General features: G+C 33.4%; 1 protein-coding gene across 2 annotated transcripts in view; it reads right to left on the bottom strand.

The window, feature by feature from the left end:
* Positions 1–5713: 5713 nt before the first annotated feature.
* ARHGAP5 (Rho GTPase activating protein 5) overlaps positions 5714–19686 on the bottom strand; it is an 86063-nt gene continuing 72090 nt past the window's right edge. For both annotated transcript variants that reach the window (XM_044665063.1, XM_044665064.1), the window contains exons 4-6: positions 18053–18184; positions 9750–9855; positions 5714–7646 (exon numbers count right to left, since the gene is read on the bottom strand). In XM_044665063.1, coding sequence (XP_044520998.1) covers positions 7316–7646; positions 9750–9855; positions 18053–18184 — 569 coding nt within the window. In that variant the 3' untranslated portion in view covers positions 5714–7315. The remainder of the gene's footprint in view (positions 7647–9749; positions 9856–18052; positions 18185–19686) is intronic.

The raw sequence follows: 19686 nt of genomic DNA, 5'->3' as shown, positions 1-19686 counted from the left end.
AACTGGAACGACCTCCAGGAACTGATGCTGAGTGAAAGGAACAGAACCAGGACTGATACATTGTGGCACAATTGAATGTAATGGACTTCTCTACTAGCAGCAATGCAATGATCCAGGACAATGATTAGGGACCTATGAGAAAGACCACTATCCACACCCAGAGAAAGAACTGTAGGAGCAGAAACACAGAAGAAAACAAATGCCTGATCACATGGGTCGATGGGGACATGACTGGGGATGTAGACTCTTAAGAGATCACCCTAAATGCAAATATTAATGATATGGAAATAGGTCTTGATCAATGACATACATAAAACTCAGTGGAATTCCTCACTGGCTATGTGATGGATGGAGAGGAATGGAAAGAACACGAATCATGTAACCATGAAAAAATATTATAAATCAATTAAATAAAAATTGTCAATTAAAAAATAAATGACATTACATACAAATATAAAATATATTAATATAAACAATATTATTCAATTGTATTATGTAATATATTATTAAATATTTAAAATAAATCAATTAAAACACAATAAAACAAAAACATAAAAATATATTACACAAATTTCCAGGATGTCATAATGGGAAGATTTCACTCAAAGAAAACATTTCTAGGACTAGATGAATTTACAAGTAAATCTACATAAAAATCTACCTATTTATAGATTAATTCCTATGCAAGACTTCGTACAAAACATCCTTTATGTTGTATTACTAAAAAGCACAAGGGGAAAAAGGTGTTTCCTTAATATGATTTTTAAAACAATTATCTGTAAAGAAGAAACAAATAAAATTTTTGTGTGATTGGTATAAAGCAGATAATCCAAGGACTGAAAAAGCTTATTAGTTCTGGGACATGGGTTCACATATTGCTTCTGAAACTATCTGAATTCTGAACTGTGGAATGTATTTGTTTGACTTTGGGCAAATCACTTAATCTCATTTATTTCTTCATCTGTAAAATAAGGGTGGGATGGAATATTATGCTAAACACTATTATATATTATACTCCACTCTCTATATATTAATATTATGTATAATATGTTGAAGATTTCCCCCAACTCTAGATCTGTCCCAATTGTATTAAATGGTCTTTCAACATGTCTTTTAGATCCAAAATTTATGAATCTTAAATTTTTCAGCATTACACCAGAAGTGAGATGGCTTCATAGGAGAATCTGCCACTCCCAAACCCTTTCAAAATGTGTTGACATCTAAATTCTTAGGCAAATTTTAGTCACTGAATTTCTAATCTCTGCCTTTACAGTGACAGAATGACTAGAAGTGCTAGCCCAGGTTACTGGCCAAAACAAATTATACCTATCTAAGCAAAGAGCCATCTAATGCCACTATCATGACACCCTGGAAGAAATCTTCATTTAATTAACTCATGCATCATCTCTAAAAGATGACTGCTGTTGTATTCTTTTATTTATTGAACATCTATTATATGGGGGTTACAAAAAATACCACTCTTAAAGGGCTTATAATTGAATTTACTATAAAAGAGAAATGAGAAACCAAAGTCAAGGAATATTCATTCATTGATAAGAGTTCAACAGGATTAAATCTGCCTCTCACCAGTCATTACTACTAGTTGCAAAGTTTGAATGATTATAGGACATCTTAACTTGGCATACTTATTTAAGTGGATATCATCCTTTGACAAAGAGATAAAAGTTGAGGGGAAGAATGGAAAAAACAATTATCTTATTACTGTTTACATTTACTATGTGCTAAGCATTGGATTAAAGACAACTAGAGAGGTGGTTGAATTAAAGATACAGGCATATTTGTAGGGAGCAGGGAAAGAACAAGTAGATAGGGAGAGATGGAGAAATCAAGAGTGAAGATAATCTGCTGGAGAATATAGATGTTAACACATAGAAGTTTTGTCATTGAAAGGAAAAGCCCATCTCTATCTTAGACAGAAGTGAAGACGTGAGATGTGAGATGAGGGAAGAGGAAGCCTTTGGCACATTTTGGGGGTGGAGTGATTAAGGGTTGAGGTCCTGAGTTAGAAAGGTAGGAGCTTAAGACTTAAGGAGGGTTAAAAAGATTTCAGACAGCAACTGGTATGAGGCTAGCAAATCAATTAGGAAGATATAAAAATATTGTTTGGGTAAAGAGAGCCAAAGGTAACATTGGGAGAATATGCTTGAGGCAAGGTCCAAAAGCTGAACCCTTAACAAGCTGCAGAGGCTTGCTAGGGCAGAAAAGCCAGTGTTTTTATATCATTTTAAAGTTTACAAAGCATTTTACATAGTCTCATCTGTTCACCAGCCAGTCATTAAGAGGGTAATGGGAAGGAGGGAAAGAATTTACCTCAACTCATCATCTAACAGTTACTTTCAGTTGTTCTTGTCAACCAAGTCAGTTCCCTCTAAACTCAATACCTGGGACAAAGTCTGAGCCATTTCATCCCAGTTACAACTCTACGAACACATGACAGAGAAAGCAGACAAGGACTTGTTCTTTAAATTCTCATGAGGCTTTTGTAGAAAAGGGAGCAGAATCAATAATGGAGGATGTAAATTCTTATACTCCAAGTAATGATAAAGTTTATATAAAAGTGCTAGCATAAAAGATCAGCTTGAGGAAGAAGAAACACTCATGGTTTTGGATCCCCATTGACTGAAGATCTTCCTGCAGAAGAGTGAATGATCCCTTGTTGGGAACAGGGTAGAAAGGATTCTTGCTTCATGGTGGGCTAGACTAGATAGCCTCTAAGGTCACTTCGAAATCTTTGATCTTCTCATCAGTAAAAAACAGATCTTGATGAGGACCAAAATGATCTATTCTTAATTCTTGGCTTGTCCTTCATAATGTCTTGACTAGCCACATCTCTGCCAGATAAGAATAAAATCATCAATTTGTCTTTTTAATACCTTTCACAGCTACATATACTCTGAAGACTAACAAATAACTTGACAATAGTAGTGATATTGACAATAGTTGGGTGAATGGCGACCAGGTTAGTATTTTCTCTTATCAAGTTCAGCAAGTCCATTTTTTAAGGCTGTGACAGTATTTTAAACAAAATCCCCATATAGCCTTGTCATTAATAAAATCACACAGAATTTTTTATTTGGGAACTGAAACAGTTTTGTCCAATCCTGACCCCAACCCTCCCAGGGATTGATAGGAATAAGGTCTATCAACAGTTGAAGCTATTAAGGTGAAGGCCGAGATTATAGAGATACTGTGATTAAAGGATAGTTATGAAGCTAATGTAAGGTAAGAGGGCGGGCCTCCTTCCTTAAGTGATAATGTGTGAAAAGTAAACTTAGAACTGTTGTGAATTTAATTAGCTTTAAAAATGTTTTCTTTTGTAGAGGTCCCCCTAAAATAAGGATGAAGTGAAGTATTTGATGCATTTCTCATAGTTAAGTTTTTAAAAATCTAGCATAGCCCCCCAAATTACAATAAAAGTAAATAGAAAATATTGTACAAAACTTAATGTTTTCCACCAAGCTCTCCTTCCACCCCAAACCCAATTCACAAAAAAAAATTAAGACTTAAGATTTACAATTCAGAGAAAGAACGAGAAAAAAAAAAACAAAAAACAAAAAAAACCCCTGAAGACTACATGTTCTAGTCTCAAAATAGGCTTGAGCTGTACTGAGATATTCTTGTGAGCCATTAAAAGTCACGTCAAATCAAAGAAATCTTCTATCCAGTGATCACCTAGGCTTCAGAGGTCATTGTTTTAATATCTTGTTTCTAATAAATGGTCTTCAACCCAACTTTTAATTAACCAGACAATGGAAGAAGCAGCTGACCTCCACTGGTTACATACTATCAATGCTATTAACTTTCACTTTTCTATAAATAGACAAGATTCAGTTAAAAAATATCCTGAGTAGAATTTTTACTTGAGAAATAGAAGTTAATTCTTAAGCAACAAAATGGTGAAGAGCCACTAGAACTAAAAATTATACACAGAAAGCATCGTAATGTTTTATTCATAGCATTCTTTATACAGAATAAGCTTCACTGATATTTAATTCACTGCAGCATCCTGTTGGTGGTGAAGCACAAGATTACATTAATTAAAAACAAAGAAACAAAGCGCTTTTGACTTTTAAAAATTATATATATATATATATTTATATCCAGTTGACAAATAGCATCACAATTATTACTGTATAAAAAAACTAAAATCACTATGGAAGCTAAGGCCTAGGTTCTTTTTTCCAATTGTTTCCTTTTGTTTATAGTTTAGAGATATTAGAAATTATATTCCAGTACCTCAAAAAGAAAAGAAAGTCCACATTATTTACATACAGGATGGAAAATAAAAGTTGCTTTTCACCTAAATCAGACTGCTGTCATCTACAGTATTTACATTATAAATGTTCAAAAGTACTAAGAAATACCATTTAAAACCAAAATCCACTGTACCTGGACTTTAATTTTTAAAGGAATTTTATTTCTAAAAAAGAAATTAATTTATAAATTATATTAAAGGCATATAATTTGATTCCCAAATGGATAGATCTACTGAATGCATAAATCAAGAGTAGCAATATGCCTTTATTACATCTCTAATCTAGACAGGGCTCTTTAAGCCCAACAGTTTAACAATTAGATATAAGAAGCATAAATGAAAATAATGGCAATTCATATATCACTTAATTTATTAGTTAGGATTTCTTAAAATGTTATTGTTAAAAGCCCATTGTGCCACTCCTTCCCCACAATTTGGATACTGATAAAATCTATAAGATTGTTTAGTTCCTTCTTTTAATTTTCTAAAGTCTCATACACATGTAATCATATGCCCCTTGCCTTCCAGATGTTTTATAGGAAAGCAAATATTTAAAATACTTTTTCAATATTTAAAACATAAAACTAAGCTCTGGACAAAAACAATTCAAATAATTCAGTCAGGTATTATTTTAAATAATTAGTTTCCAACTAATGTTAGATAGAGAAACCTGCTAACTGGGTCAACTGTAGGAGTATTCAGACAGACTCGCTGTGTTATGTCTATGATATAAAGAAAAGAAAAAAATATCAATTTTGAGAAGTTGTATTATGTAGTTAATGTGGAAAATGGTAAATGCTGGTTGTAACATAACAAAAATGGTACTGTGTACAGATGAAATTTAAATGATCAGAATTGACTATATATACTAGTTTAGCAAAAAACAGAAATATTGTAAATGTAAAGTGAGATTCACATCACAGTAAGAAAGTTATACCAGACTGAATATGAAGATAATGGAGAGTTGAAAATTTTTCCTTTCAGCCTACTTCCAAAAGAAATAGTCAGGCTTTTTTCCTGTACATAGTTTGATGCTTTGTCTATACCATATATAGTAGAAAAATAAATTCTTTAGCAACCTAGAAACAGTTTATAAAACTCTTAAAGTTTAATTTTCTTTGCTAGACATGCCAATGTTAAACTGACAGCTATAAATTAAAGCTATAGACAACAGGTTTAAGTAATATAGAACAAGTTAAGAATACTACATTTACCGGACAGTTTTTTAAAATTATTGTACTTTCTCAATTCCTGTGTGCTTTGCAATAGGAATAATAGGGCTTTTGTTTTCTTAGAAAAGATAACTTGCAAGAATATAACACATAAGATAATTTATAATATACATGTACTTCAACAGCAGCCTGGTTCACGTCAACATCTTGATCCAGAATGATTAATCCAAGTTAAAATTAGAAGTACAATACCTAGGACATAACAGTTGGGAAAGGCAATTTTTATTTTAGGAAAAGGGAGCAAATCAAACTCATAAGAATCTTAAATCTCAAAATCATCTATTTACTATAATACATAGGACGATCTTAAAATCTCATTATGAGTGAAGATTACAACAATGACCAAATAATTTTTCCTTAACCACAAAAAAACGTACCCTAGCAGCTGAAAAATCAAAATTTCCCCTTCCAGACAAAAATGGCATAGTTTGTTCATAGAACTCTTGAGAAAAGCCCAACAAAAAAGTTTATAGCCGCCTAATTCAGAAATTTTAACCATAATTTATCGCTTTGTAAGTTGCATTATCACTAATAAAATGTTTAAAATGAAAAAAAGCAGCAATGTTTTACAGCAAAACTGGTACCAACATCAAAGAAAAAAGTATAAAAATGGTGCAAAAGTAATTTTGAAATTTTAGTACATCATACCACAGAAAAGAATAAGAATACAAGTTTGTAATTTTATATATACACTCCAAAGAGGCAGTCAGTACCCAAAGTATTTATTGCTATATTAGCAATGAATTTTGTATATATTTAAAGGGCCACATAAAAATAGATTTTAAAGAACAGATTAAATTCATGTCCTAGATTAAAACATTGTTTGGTTTAAAGAATTTTACTACAACAAAATTTTTATGCATATGTATGAAAAGTTATATAACCTTATATGAAAATGGCATGGGGTATTTTCTACACACTAAATGTATTCCCCAAGAGGGAAAAAATTAAAATATCTAAAATATATTAGATTAAGTTTATAAGACCATCAATGATCTTTTGAACATGCATTTGTTTACAGAATTAATAGTATACAAAATGTTTATCTCATTAATGGAACATAAGGAAATAAGTAGATGACATCAGGTTTTTTTTTGCACAACATTCGAAATTCACTTTTGCCACAAGTATGTCCTTGGTATTGTGCTACAAAAAATGAGAACTAAATTTAATCTACCCCTCATCAAATTGTCCACAGGTTTACTCAGAGGATTGAAGGGGCAGGAGTGTAATATATTTTCAACAGTGCATTTTTTTCATTCTTTCCAACATCATACCAAGTATGGTGTAAGTAGCTTGATGTGATAAAATAACTATAGCTGGGCTTTTAGTATCTACACAGAATGTTTGAATGTAAATCAAGTTGCCCAAATAACAACAACAACAAAAAAAAAAACAGCCATAAAGCAGGCTGAAAAGCACTGAATGTTTCATAAATGTGAGTTTTTAAATCATTTAATTTCTATAGAAAAATTTTATTCACAATATATTGAGGCAGAAATTGCCAAAGGAATGATATAGTGATTGCAATAAGATTACATGCAGCAGCAGTAGCTTTGTACTTTATAGTTATTTTTGCTTAAAAAAATTAAACCTCTCCAGTCATGCTTATCACATAGTCTTGATCTGCAGTGGGAATGAACAAGAAATATGATACAGTTCTAAGAGAAAGATGTTCCCTCAGTCTGAACATGAATTATTTGTCAGAAATATGAAATACACACTATTGTACCCTGAAACATGCATGTCTAGCGTTGCTATTTTTTTTTTTTTGTCCAATGCCAGGCTGCCTGTAATCATCTTCTACTTATATAATACCAAGAGGATCTGCTTGTAACTGTGGTTGTATTAGCTGAGGTTGCAATGGTGGTGGTAACTGAAGTGGCACCATTGGCTCCACCAAATGTCCAGTATTTGAAAGTGGTGGCTGAGGCGCCACAGAGTTAGCAGTTTCTACAACTTCTCCATTGTAAAAGAAAAACTGACACTGTTGAATGAAAGTTTCTACAACAGACTGATGGATTTTAGTGGTGGACAGAAACTCTCGATTTTCAAAATCAGGTCTCATCAAAGTTGGCCAGAAACAGATGGATAAGTTGTCTGCTGTCATGAGGTTGATTTTATTTTGCTGACTAACCCTGTAAAAAAAAAGAAAAACATATATGCATTTACATATGAATAAAAAACCAAGAATTTATACCAAGAAATAACCTTAGAAATAATATAATCCCATTAGAACCCAAGCTGCAAATTTAAAGCAACTCCTCTCTGAGGCTCCTTTCTAATAAAGAGTGCCAGCAAACAACCAATTCCTATTTCTTTTTAAACCCTTAAACCTTTAAACCCTACAATGGAGAAACACATCATAGAATAAATATTAAGTATTGGTTCCAAGCAGAAGAGACATAAGGACTAGGCAAGTGGTATTAAGTGACTTGCCCAGGGTCACACAGGAATTATCCGATACAGATTTAAAGCCAGGAACTTGATTCCAGGCCTGGCTCTTGATTCACAGAGTCACCTAGTTGCCCCAATACCTATGTTTTCTATGGGGGTTTTTTGTATCTCAAGAACAGTGCCTGGCCAAAAACAAACAAAAAACCTTAATTTTTTCAAAAAAGAAGTTCCCAGGATAGGTTTCCTTTGTTCAGTGTTGTTCCTTGAAAAAAATAATTTATAAATGGAAGCAGTTTTTAAATTTTACTTTTATCAGAAGAATAACCTCAAAGTAAAGAGACAAATTGTAACTTAGGTTGCTTCTTACACTGACACTGAAGAATATCAGAATTAAAGATCAAAATCTTTTGAGTATTTTGAGTTCCCAATCATTAATACAACTAATATCTTAGTTGTTATGTACAACTAGTGAGCATTCTTCCCATAATAATTCTTTATATGTTATCAACTTGCAGTTAAGATGATAATATATAATTTTGGCATTTTTATGTCCTCTCCCCAACTCCAACATCAAAGCTCCGTTCACTACACATTCATTCATTTTCTCTCTCTCTCTTATATGTGCTTGTATGTGTGTGCGTATATATATATATATATATATACGCACACACACACACATATATAATCACAGGATCTTAAAATTATCTTAGTGTTTATTTAACTCAGCCTCCTAATTATATGGATGAAGGTTACAAGACTCAAAATTTAAGTACCTTGGTCCAAGGTCATACAACTAATTAGTTTCAGAAGTAGGTCTAGAACTCAAGCTTCTTAACTTTTAGTTTCTCATAAACTTAATCAATCTTTCAGTTTTATCTGCAATTTATGAAATTCTGTCTCTCAGTACAGCACCAAAGAAACATTGTGTTTAAATATATTTGATTTTCAATTATTTATATTAAAGGAGGTAAGCCACAATATTAATACTAAATCAAAAGAAGTCAATACTTTTTCTCCTCATAAAGCTACTTTTCAAATCATGGCTTTCTTAGGCTGAAATTACAATACTACATCTCCCACATGTATTCCAACAGATCTTTTGAGAACTGATTCAAAAATGTCTTGGGTAACAAAAAGAAATAAGAACAACACAAAAAACAACTTGCTAAGAAAAATCCACTAATGCAGGGGTCTGCAACCTTTTTGGCCACGAGAGCCATAAACGCCAGAAATAATCCACTGGGGGCAGCTCGTAGCACAGTGGATTGAGAGCCGTACAGTGCTCACAGTGCACGCTCCTGTAACAGCGCCTGAAAAAAAAATTACTTTATGGCTCCCGCAGAAAGAGCCATATCTGGCCCTCAAAAGAGCCAGATATGGCTCGAGAGTCATACGTTGCTGACCCCTGCACTAATGGAATCTATGATTCAACATGGAAAAAAAAGTATACTTGTGTCTACTTTTTAAAAAGACAAAAGTAGAGGCAGTATAGAGCAAAGAAAGAACATGAGGGCACTAGGTTCTAACAGTAATAAATATTACAGGGCAAATTACAAACTCTCTGGTTAGTCTGCTTATCTGTAAATGAAGGATTTTCTCTAAGCTTCTTTCCAGTTCTAAAATTCTATGATCTGATAAAACAGTGATAAACATAACCTGAAATCAAGCAGTACTAGAATTTGTTACTTTATAATTAAAAACAAGGTAAAACTTTACCTATTTTGTAGTACATGCCACCTTAAATTAACTTTTGTATCTATTTATCATTATGGCCACTAATATTCCAATAATATTATATGCATTATATGTAGCATTAAAATTACCGAGATACACAAATAATATACCTGTTTAGATGTGTTATTACATATCTGAATACATCATAGTTAACAGGATGGAATTTCTTCAAAATCTCTTTCAATGCATTAAGTCGTTCTGTCTTATCCAGGATTTCTGTAAAAATAAAGTAATTGTATTTTGGGAGAAAAAAATGTAAAATATGTCTCTTAAAGGCCTTGACAATACTAATATAACTACTGTAAAATTCAGCTAATTTAGTGGTTACATTATGTAATTATTACATAATGTTGTGTCTATTCTAATACAGAGACAAAAGGTAATGAAATGATTTTAAAATAAAGAAAATTAAGTCCCATACAACATCCTAAAAAAATAATTATAACAGAATCTACTGGGTACCAGTAACAATTTTCAATATTCCTATTTTAAAAGGAAAGCAAAGTTACCACTAAAGTTCAAAACACTTCTCCAGGACAAACTGGACATTGTCATCATTATCTCAAACACCTGGATATTACTGTCAAAAGTGTCAAGCTATGAACAGATATGTTATAAAACTATATATAATAATTTATCTAATTTGTTCATAGTCAAATTATTACTGATGTTTTAAGGGTTAAAATAAACCCCAAAAATATTGTTATTTTAATGGATCCATGATCTCATAAGTAGATATTCCTTTCATTGGTGGAAGCTGCAATATACTCACACTTTATCCTGTGTGATTCTTGTCCATGTTACCTCAATAAGTGATTAAGATCATGGAAGTGTTCCTTACATTTTAGTTGTTAGTACTCTCATTGATGTCTCCCTCCTAAAATGATCTTATATTTATTTATCTAATTTCAGCCTGAACCCTTTCCCCAGCCTGAAAGAAGAATGTAACCTTCTTGAGGGTAGGGACTGTTCTTCACTTTTGTTTCTGTATCCCCAGAGACCTACAAGTAAGTAGACACTTAACACATTCATTGAAATGAATTGAAGGCAATGAGCCAGAAGCCTTTTAGGTCTTTTAAGATTTCATGGAAACCAATACAATGCTCAGGCCTATCCATTTATTTTTATATTCTAGCCCTAAGTAAATGACTGGCCAAACTCATTTTCCAGGTGGAAAATTTTCCAGGTTATTTAACATGTTTCTTATAACCCCCCTTTTTAAAGCCTTATATATGTTGTAGTCTATTTACACCTGTGTACCTCTTCGATGCCCTTGTTATTATTCAATTGTGCCCACCTCTTCACAATTGTGCCCACCTATGGAACCAGGTATTCTAATCACTGTACCCCTAAGATGCTCCTGCATTGTCCTTAGGGTAACTTAAAATTTTGAATCTTCTGAGAATATAGTGTTTCATGCAGCCTGACAGTATTCTATGGAAAATACTGGTGTTTAAAAACACAAACTTCTGTAGCAGTGAGAGTTGTGAAACCAAAATCTCCCCAAAACAATAATCATCAAATGTACTCTTCTATTTAATTCTGTGCCTTCTTACAGTTTACCATTCAAGATCTATGCAGCCTCAGATGAGGAGTGAGACTTCCTTTAACTGAAAGCCTTCTATCTCCTGCTTTGAGTGTCCCCTGAAGGAAGAGGTAATAAAGGCCAATTCAACTTCCCTATTCCTCCACCCCTTTCATACACTACACATCCTAGTAAATGTGATCCAAATCTAATCCCTATCCTCTTACCTCTTGATTTCTTATTCCTAACACTTTTAACTCTCCTATACGTAAGCCCCAACCAAACTAGAATGCTTGTTTGATGGTCAACAAATTTCCCTTCATCTTAAACATTTTATTCTCCCACTCTTTTCACCTTCTAACATGAGAAGGAAGGACACAGTTGCAGAGATCCCAGCCCCATCCAACTTTCGAGCCTGTGAAACCTTCCCTGTCCACCTCCCTGGGGCTCCTCCTTTGCTTTCTAGATACAAACCTCCCCTAGAGGACCCACTCTGAGTCTCAGGGAGGGTCTCCCCTGCTGCACCATGACCCACCCTTCCAGTAGACCATCAAGGCCTGCCTGCAATAACCCCCACCCCCATCAGAGAGTTTTAGCAAATGCACACATGCTGGTTTGCTGAAGGGAAGGAAATTCCAAGACTCCATCCCATCCAAGACTTGGGGGGAGGCAAGAGGCCCCCTGGCTATGCTGCCCTCACCTAGAAGACTTCAGGTCAGGCTGAATGCAGCTAGAACAGAATCATTGGTAAAGCAATTCTTGCAAGCCCAGACTTGACCTGAACCCATATCAGGATTAGTTGCCTCAAAGGATGATTATATTTTTTTAAAAAGGGAAGCTCGTCTTATTCTAGAACCCTGTTTAAGCTGCCTATCCTCCTCCCAATCAAATGGTGGCAGGACTTATTGGTCCAAGAATCTCTTCCACCTGGCTACTCTTAAAGAGAGCTGCCTGAGGGAGTCAACAACATTCTGAAAAGTAGACCTTTCTCCATACAGTATCCATTGGGGGGGGGGGGGAGGAAGAAGAAGAGCACTTGGTTGAGGGGCATAGCACATGGTCTCTAAAAGACTTGCCATCACAGTTCTATATAATTCCAGGTCAGAGCTCCCATTTATCTTTAACATGTTCAGTATCTGGCTCACAAATTTTCTTTCCTCCATAATTCATTCATACCAACCACTCAGTTCCTCAACCTTCACTTTTCATAATCTATTCTTCCCACTCCACCTCCAGACACACTCAAAAACAGCCATAGCCTTACTCTTACCATCATCCAACAAATGTACCATTCTCCATTTTTAAGACCAAAATCCCCCTTTGTTCCCTTGGTCATCCCTACTCTATCATTTATCTCCAGTCTCTCCATATCTATTGGTTTTTTTCTTACTGACTACAGAAACGTCCATGTCTCATCCCCCCAAAAAGACCAAAAAAAACCCCTCTCGCTTGATCTTTCTATCCCCACAAAGTATTGTATTTTGTCTCCTCTACCTTTTGTGGGTAAACTCTTTGAAAAGGGAATCCACAAGTGCCTCCACTTTTTCTCCTCTCATTCTCTTCTTAACCCCCAATCTGTCTTCTGACTTTATGATTCCATTGAAATCGCTCTCTCGAAAGTTAGCACTAATCTTTTAAGTACCAAATCCAAAGGCTTCTTCTCAATCCTCATTTTTCTTGACCTAGCTACAGTTTTTGACACAGTTAATCACCTTGTTCTTAATATTCATTTGTTCTGGGTTTTCAGGACACCAATGGGTTCCCCCCTCCTACTTCACTATTGTTTCCCAGTATCTTCTGCTAAATCTTTATCCTTCTAATGGGATGTATATTACATACAATTGTTCTGAACCCTTTTCTTTTCTCCATCTATACTACTTCACTCCATAATTTCATTAAATACTATGATTTAACTATCATTTCTAGAATTATGACTCTCTAATCTACCTAACCTCTCTGGTGACCTCTAAATTCACATCTCCAAATGCCTTTCGGACACCTTCAACTGAATGACCAGTAGATAGCTCAAACTGAACATGTTGAAAATGGAACTCATTTCCTTTCCTCTTAAATCTGCCCTATATTCAATTTCCCAATTAGTATCAAGAGTACCACCTCTATCCAGTCCACTAGGTTTGCAAATTCATGTTTCAATATCTTCCACTCCATATCTAATCTAGTGTCAAGGTCTTTCTTTTATTTTTGCAACATAGCTCAAATATGTCTCCTTTTCTCTCATTACTCTTACCACCTCCCTGATATAGACCTTCATCATCTCACTCCTGAATTACTCCAATATCCTAAAGGCAAATCTGCCGGTCTCAAGTCTCTTCCCAATTCCAATACATTCTCCACTCAGCCACCAAAGTGATTTTCTTAATGTGCAAGTGCAATCCATCACCTTCCTACTCAGTAAACTCTGGTGGCTCATCTCTTGGATCAAAAATGCAAAATTCTGTTCGGCTTCCAAAACCCTTCATAATCTAGATCTTCTTGCCCTCATTTTTCCAGGCTTCTTAAACTTTGCTCCGTGCCATGTTTATTTCTTAAACTGAACAAGACTTGCTGAACCTTTTCTCTGTTATTCCATTAATAAAACATTTCATCTCTTAGCTCAGGGCATTTTCTTTGGCTGTCTCAAAGGCCTGGAATGCTCTCTCTACTCATTTATGCCTCTTGGCTTCTCTGGCTTCCTTTTAAGCCCCAACTAAAATTCCATTGTCTATAGGAAACCTTCCTTAACCCTCTTAATCTGAGTACCTTCCTTCTTCTAAATTTAACTATTATATATAACTCGTTTCTACATATTATTTGCTTGTTTTCTTCCTCCATTAGACCATGTGTTCCATGAAGGCAGGAACTATCCTTTGCTTTTTGTACCATCAGTAGTTAGCACACTCCCTAGTATATAGTAGATTCTTAATAAATGTCTTTTGACTAACAAATTAACTTAATAAAGAGCTATTCTACAGGCATTTCATAATACTGGAAATATGTATTCTTCATCTAGTTGCTTTTTTCTGAATGAACTACTAGCCTTTTTTAAAGGCTATAGATATCACTGAAGAGAATCTCTGAGCTTCAGATCCCCAAAAAATTAGTATAATGCCATCTTCAGAAAGGTGCATTTTTTCTTGTAGTTCTATACTTTATATATACCCAGCAAAGGTGAGTGTGTGTGTGAGTGTGTGAGTGTGTGTGTGTGTGTGTGTGTGTGTGTGTATTCTTTCCTAAAAGCCTATGTCTTTTGGAATGTCATATTCTTTTATTTTTTTTGTTCTTTTATAGCAGAGGCTGTTGAATATGTGTGACCCTGGATTATGGCTCCTTAATACTTGGATTTTTTCACTGTGGCTATTAATAGCATTGTTAATTTTGACCTGGGAGCACTGGATAGTGGCTATAATGTTTCTTGGAGTATTCATCTTGAAGTCTTTTATAGTTAAGGGATTGACGGATCCTTTCTATTTCCATTTTGCTCTTGCTTCTAAGATCTAGGGAATTTTTCTTTAAGATTTCTTAAAATATTTCTAGCCTTTTTGACTACGGTGTTCAGGAAGGGCAATGGTATTTAAATTTTCTCCCTTTAATCTCTTGACTGTTCACTTGTGTTTACTTTTTAATTTTTATTTTCAATCCTTTATTTGAACTTCAAAGTTTCTATGCAGCTTTGGACTTTTCATCAGGAATGTTTCAAGTCCTTTATTATATGCAAGTTTATTTATACCTTTGTAGGACTATACCATTTTTGCTGGGTAAGTTATCCTTGGTTATAAGCCTAAACCTATCTTTTGCCTTCTGTAATGTATTCCAAGCTCTTTGTTTCTTACAATACTGGCTGTTAAATCTTGTGTGACCTTGACTGTAGTTCTGCTTTCTTAGTACTTATAAATTTTTTTCCCCTTAACACTGTTAGTATTTTTTCTTTGACCTAGATGCTTTGCATTTTGGTTATGATGTTTCTAAGTATTTTTGTTTGGGCATTTTTCTGGAGGTATACAGTAGATTATTTCTGTTTTTACTTTGCCTTTTGGTTTTAATAGATATTGGGAACTTTCTTTGATGATTTCTTAAAATATGCCATCTAAAGTTCTTTTCTGGTTGTAGCTTGCAGGTATTCCATTGATTCTTAGCTCCTCAATCCATTCTTATATTTTAAATTTTTTTAATGTTAAATTAATGCTTTACTATTTATTTTAGTTTCATGGTATATAATTTATGCTTGGTTTATTCTAATTTTATTACTTGGATAAAATTTTGTACCTCTGATGCTATTAGATCTCCTTCCAAGTCTTTCTTCTCTCATTTGGTTCTTTTCTTTTTCATTTCTCTCCTCTAATTCTCACACTTTATAGTATTTTATTTATTCATTTTTATAATAAATAATATTTATAACATTGATTATTTATTCATTTGTAGTAATATTATTTTATTATTATTATTTTTTAAATCTTCCTTCATTTCTTCATGGAATTCTAAAATCTGGTCAAGCTGTCTTTTTCTTTGCTTGTAGGCATTTGGGAATTATTCTCCTTATCTGGGGTTGCATTTCGGACCTCCCTGTCAACTATAATATGTCAATCTTTTTTTGTTTATTCATTTTTGCAAGCCTCACTTGCCAGATTGGTAATCTGTGTTAGAACCAAACTCTGCACACTTGTGGCAAGACTTTCAAGGCTTTGTATAATCCTAGTTTTTGCTACATTTTCTAGGTACTATATGCTAAGTTTAAGAATTATAGGTGTTTTTGGAGAGATGGAACTCCAAATTTTATGCATGCTCTGTAAGATCTAATCAAATACATGGTCTGATCACTGTACTCCTACACTATTCACCTTCTAGAGCCAGATTTAGGTCTAAGCATCAAAGGCAGACTATAAGTAGAACTCTACTAGATGATATCTAGTACAACCTCTTCCTGGTTTTGAGGCTAAGCTCACTTTTTGGTCCTGCTCTGGGATCATTATCATAATGCTATAATGCTATTCTGAGTCTGATGCTAAAACCATAACCTGCTATCTGGGTGAAGTGGACAGTATTGTAGTCCTCTTCTTAGTTATGAGTCTATAATCCTCTCTCCAGAGCCAGCTCAATAGCACAAAGGCCTTATTCTTAGTCCAAAATCTGGGTCTGAGATCTTAATCTAACCCTTTTCCACAGTTTCAAGTCAAGTCCTACTTGCCGATGGGTTGAATTTGTGATCTTAAGCTGGAAAAATGACTCACTGTGGTTTTTTTCTCTGACTTTATCATCATTATTCAGAATGCCATTCATTACATCTTCTTGGAATAGCTATAGGGGACCTGGGCTGTATTGTAATTGTCCTACTCTGCTACATCTTGGCTGTTCTGCAAAAAATTATTCTTTTCCCCAGAAATCAGTCAAGAAAAGTTATGAGATCCCAACAATTTTCATGAGACATTTTGTTCACTGACACCAGTATTTAAAACACTGATAAAGTAAATTAAATACACCAGTATTTAAAACACTGATAAAGTAAATTAAAAGTTTATTAAAAAGAGGAAAGAAGATAATAAAAGTATATTTTAGAAGTAAGGTTCATTAGGTATTAACACTATATGCCTAAAATACATATATTTTCATGTTCCAGATATATCATTACTACTAAACTTAATTAAACATCTACAGTATCAGATGAAGTTTAATAATGTTCTAGCTATCAATTGATCCCACAAATCAAACAGATTTCAACAGTGTCTTTGATGATTAGGGATTATATCATGAAAATAGTCTTTAATATTCAGCTTTGAAAATGTTACAAAATCAAGTATTTCTGAATATAGAATAAGTCCTTTCACAATTAAGAAAACTGTTTTGTTTTTCACTAACCAGTTGGTCACACAATCCACTAAAACTATAAAGCTTTGTTGCCACACATACCTACCTAAGTATGTATCTATGTGTATATTTTTGCTGACCAATTTCATTAGCTATATTATTTATACAATGACAGAACTCAGTGTCTTCCTGATATAGAAGGAAAAAATGAATATCAATATATGATGGCTAAATGATATCTGATATGTTTTCAGTTAAAACACTGATAAAGTAAATTAAAAGTTTATTAAGAAGAGGAAAGGAGGTAATAAAAGTATATTTTAGAAGTAAGGCTCATTAGGTATTAACACTATATGCCTAAAATACATATATTTTCATGTTACAGATATATCATTACTACTAAACTTAATTAAATATCTACAGTATTAGATGAAGTTTAATAATGTTCTAGTTATCAATTGATCCCACAAATCAAACAGATTTCAACAGAAGAAATCAAGTAGGATTAAAATGTTTTCTAACACATATAAGTTTAATGATTCTCAGAGCTTCATCATTATCATATGCTTTACATAAAAATTATCTGAATTATTGGAATCATTGGAAGTAGCTCTCCAGATGCAAACTGTCTAGAAAACAGAGACAAAAATATTTATAATGTTTCCATTTAGAAAGTCGAATCAAGTCAAAATATCACTATCACTTAAAACTTTCATATGCAGACACTTCTTCCTTTACATAAGTTTGACTTTATGTAAAGAATTCTGAAAGAATCCACCTCCTCCCTCAAAATATGTTAATTTTACTATACAGTACCTATGTTCTTTCTTTCTCCTACTGCTCAGCATTCCATGGCCATCACTTCTATTAAAAAAAGAAAAAGTCCTAAAAGGAACCTCCCCTAAAAAAGATCCTTCCAAGTGAAAGCAGAATGGAGGCCTGGAGAGATCACCATCACCACCACCACTACTAATGATAGGGGTTAGCTTGAGAGCTCCAGTGTGAGAGAGGAGACCTATGCCCTGGCTCCTGTATCTACTAATTGGTTATCTAAAATAATTCACAAAAGGTACAAAGTTTATTACTTACTTGATGCTTCTAATAACTCTGGATGAAGAGAATATGGAATTAAAGGATCTGGTAAGTCAGCAAAGAAAGCTTTAAGAGCTCCAGCAACAGCATTTACTGTCACATCCATTGACACTAGATTAATATTATGATCTACAAAAGAAAAATGAAATTACAATTTAACAACTTTAAGTACTATGAAAAGAAAATGCTTTTGAAAATTTGTTTTAAAAACTACTCAAATAGGCATAAGCTATCAATAAACATTCAAGTATGCCCCCCACTTCAAGCTGAGTCTTGCTTGTCACTTATCTCTTTAAAAACTTTTCTTAAATTAAAAAAACCCAACCTTTTTGTCATTTATCCTATAATTCCTACTGAATAGGTGTTAAAAAGATCTATATGAATGACAGTTACAACTGAAATTTTTATAACATACATCAGTACTTTTCTTCTGCATTAATGAAATGATTGCCAGACAGCCTATCAACAAATATGACAAAAATGTATGTACTTATTTCTGTACTCTTATCATTCATTTGTTAGTAAAGAATATTTGGATAGAGAAAGGATTTAAGGGGGAAAAAAGCATAAGCTACCAAAATGCTAAATATTTCTACAAGTGTGTTCAGATTTTATATGAAATTTATATTTTATTATATAATTACATAATTTTATATTCCATTCATACATTTAAATTGAAGTGATTAAAAACTAAATTAAATTAATCAAAACCTCAAAACCATTCTCAGTGGACTGAAACAAGGCATAGAGATTGGGTTGGCTTGGGGATGGGAGGGTAAGGAGTATTCTGGGTTCAAATCTGACCTCAGACACTTCCTACCTGTGGGATCCCAGGCAAGTCACTGAATAACTGAAAAATGCTAGTAAAGTTACAATTCAATATACCTGAGAAATCATTAACATAAAGATATTTAAGTATTTAACAAACAAGTTCTAAAGGATCAAAAGATGCTGGTTACAAAACCTGTCCTCTTGGTTAACCTAAATAGAAACTAACATATGGACACTAACTTTGATATCTATTTTAAAGTCATTTAAAAAAAAAAAAAAAGAATGAACTTTGCTAATGGATAATAACTTCTCTAGTTTTAACACGAAAAAAGGATTGTCTTTCTAATTTCTTATGAATTAATGAAATGATAGGCAGCATGTTGTAATGACTTTGAAGTCAGAAGAACTAATTTCAAGTCCTGTATCTAACCCATTATTAGCCACTGTAAATCCCAAGAAGTCACTTAACCTCTTGGTGCTCCAGGCACTTTTAAATTGCAAACAAGGTAAAGGTATGAATTTGGTAGAAGAAATTCCTCACAGAACTTTTGAGTACTAATGAAATCACAAGTTTGCTGTTCTTTCTCTCCATAACTACCCCTACTACTCACTCCACCTCCACCAACAAAGAATTAATAAAATAAATGTGAAAAGTCTGATATTCGGTTTTCCTGGGTTTTTTTTTAAAGACCTACATCATATATAAATTAACATCTTTTGTTTATAACAAATCACTACTAACCAATACATTCCCATGTTGTTTGTTTTAGCACTACATTTTAATCAACTGATTGAAGTCCTTGTTCTAATTTCCTACATTGCAATCTGAAATATCTAATTTCTAAATTCATTCTTGTAAC

This window comes from Gracilinanus agilis, chromosome 2, assembly GCF_016433145.1.
Source record: "Gracilinanus agilis isolate LMUSP501 chromosome 2, AgileGrace, whole genome shotgun sequence".
In the NCBI taxonomy this organism is placed as follows: Eukaryota; Metazoa; Chordata; class Mammalia; order Didelphimorphia; family Didelphidae; genus Gracilinanus; species Gracilinanus agilis.
Note: the sequence above shows the minus strand (reverse complement) of the source record. Positions and strands in the feature narration are given on the sequence as shown.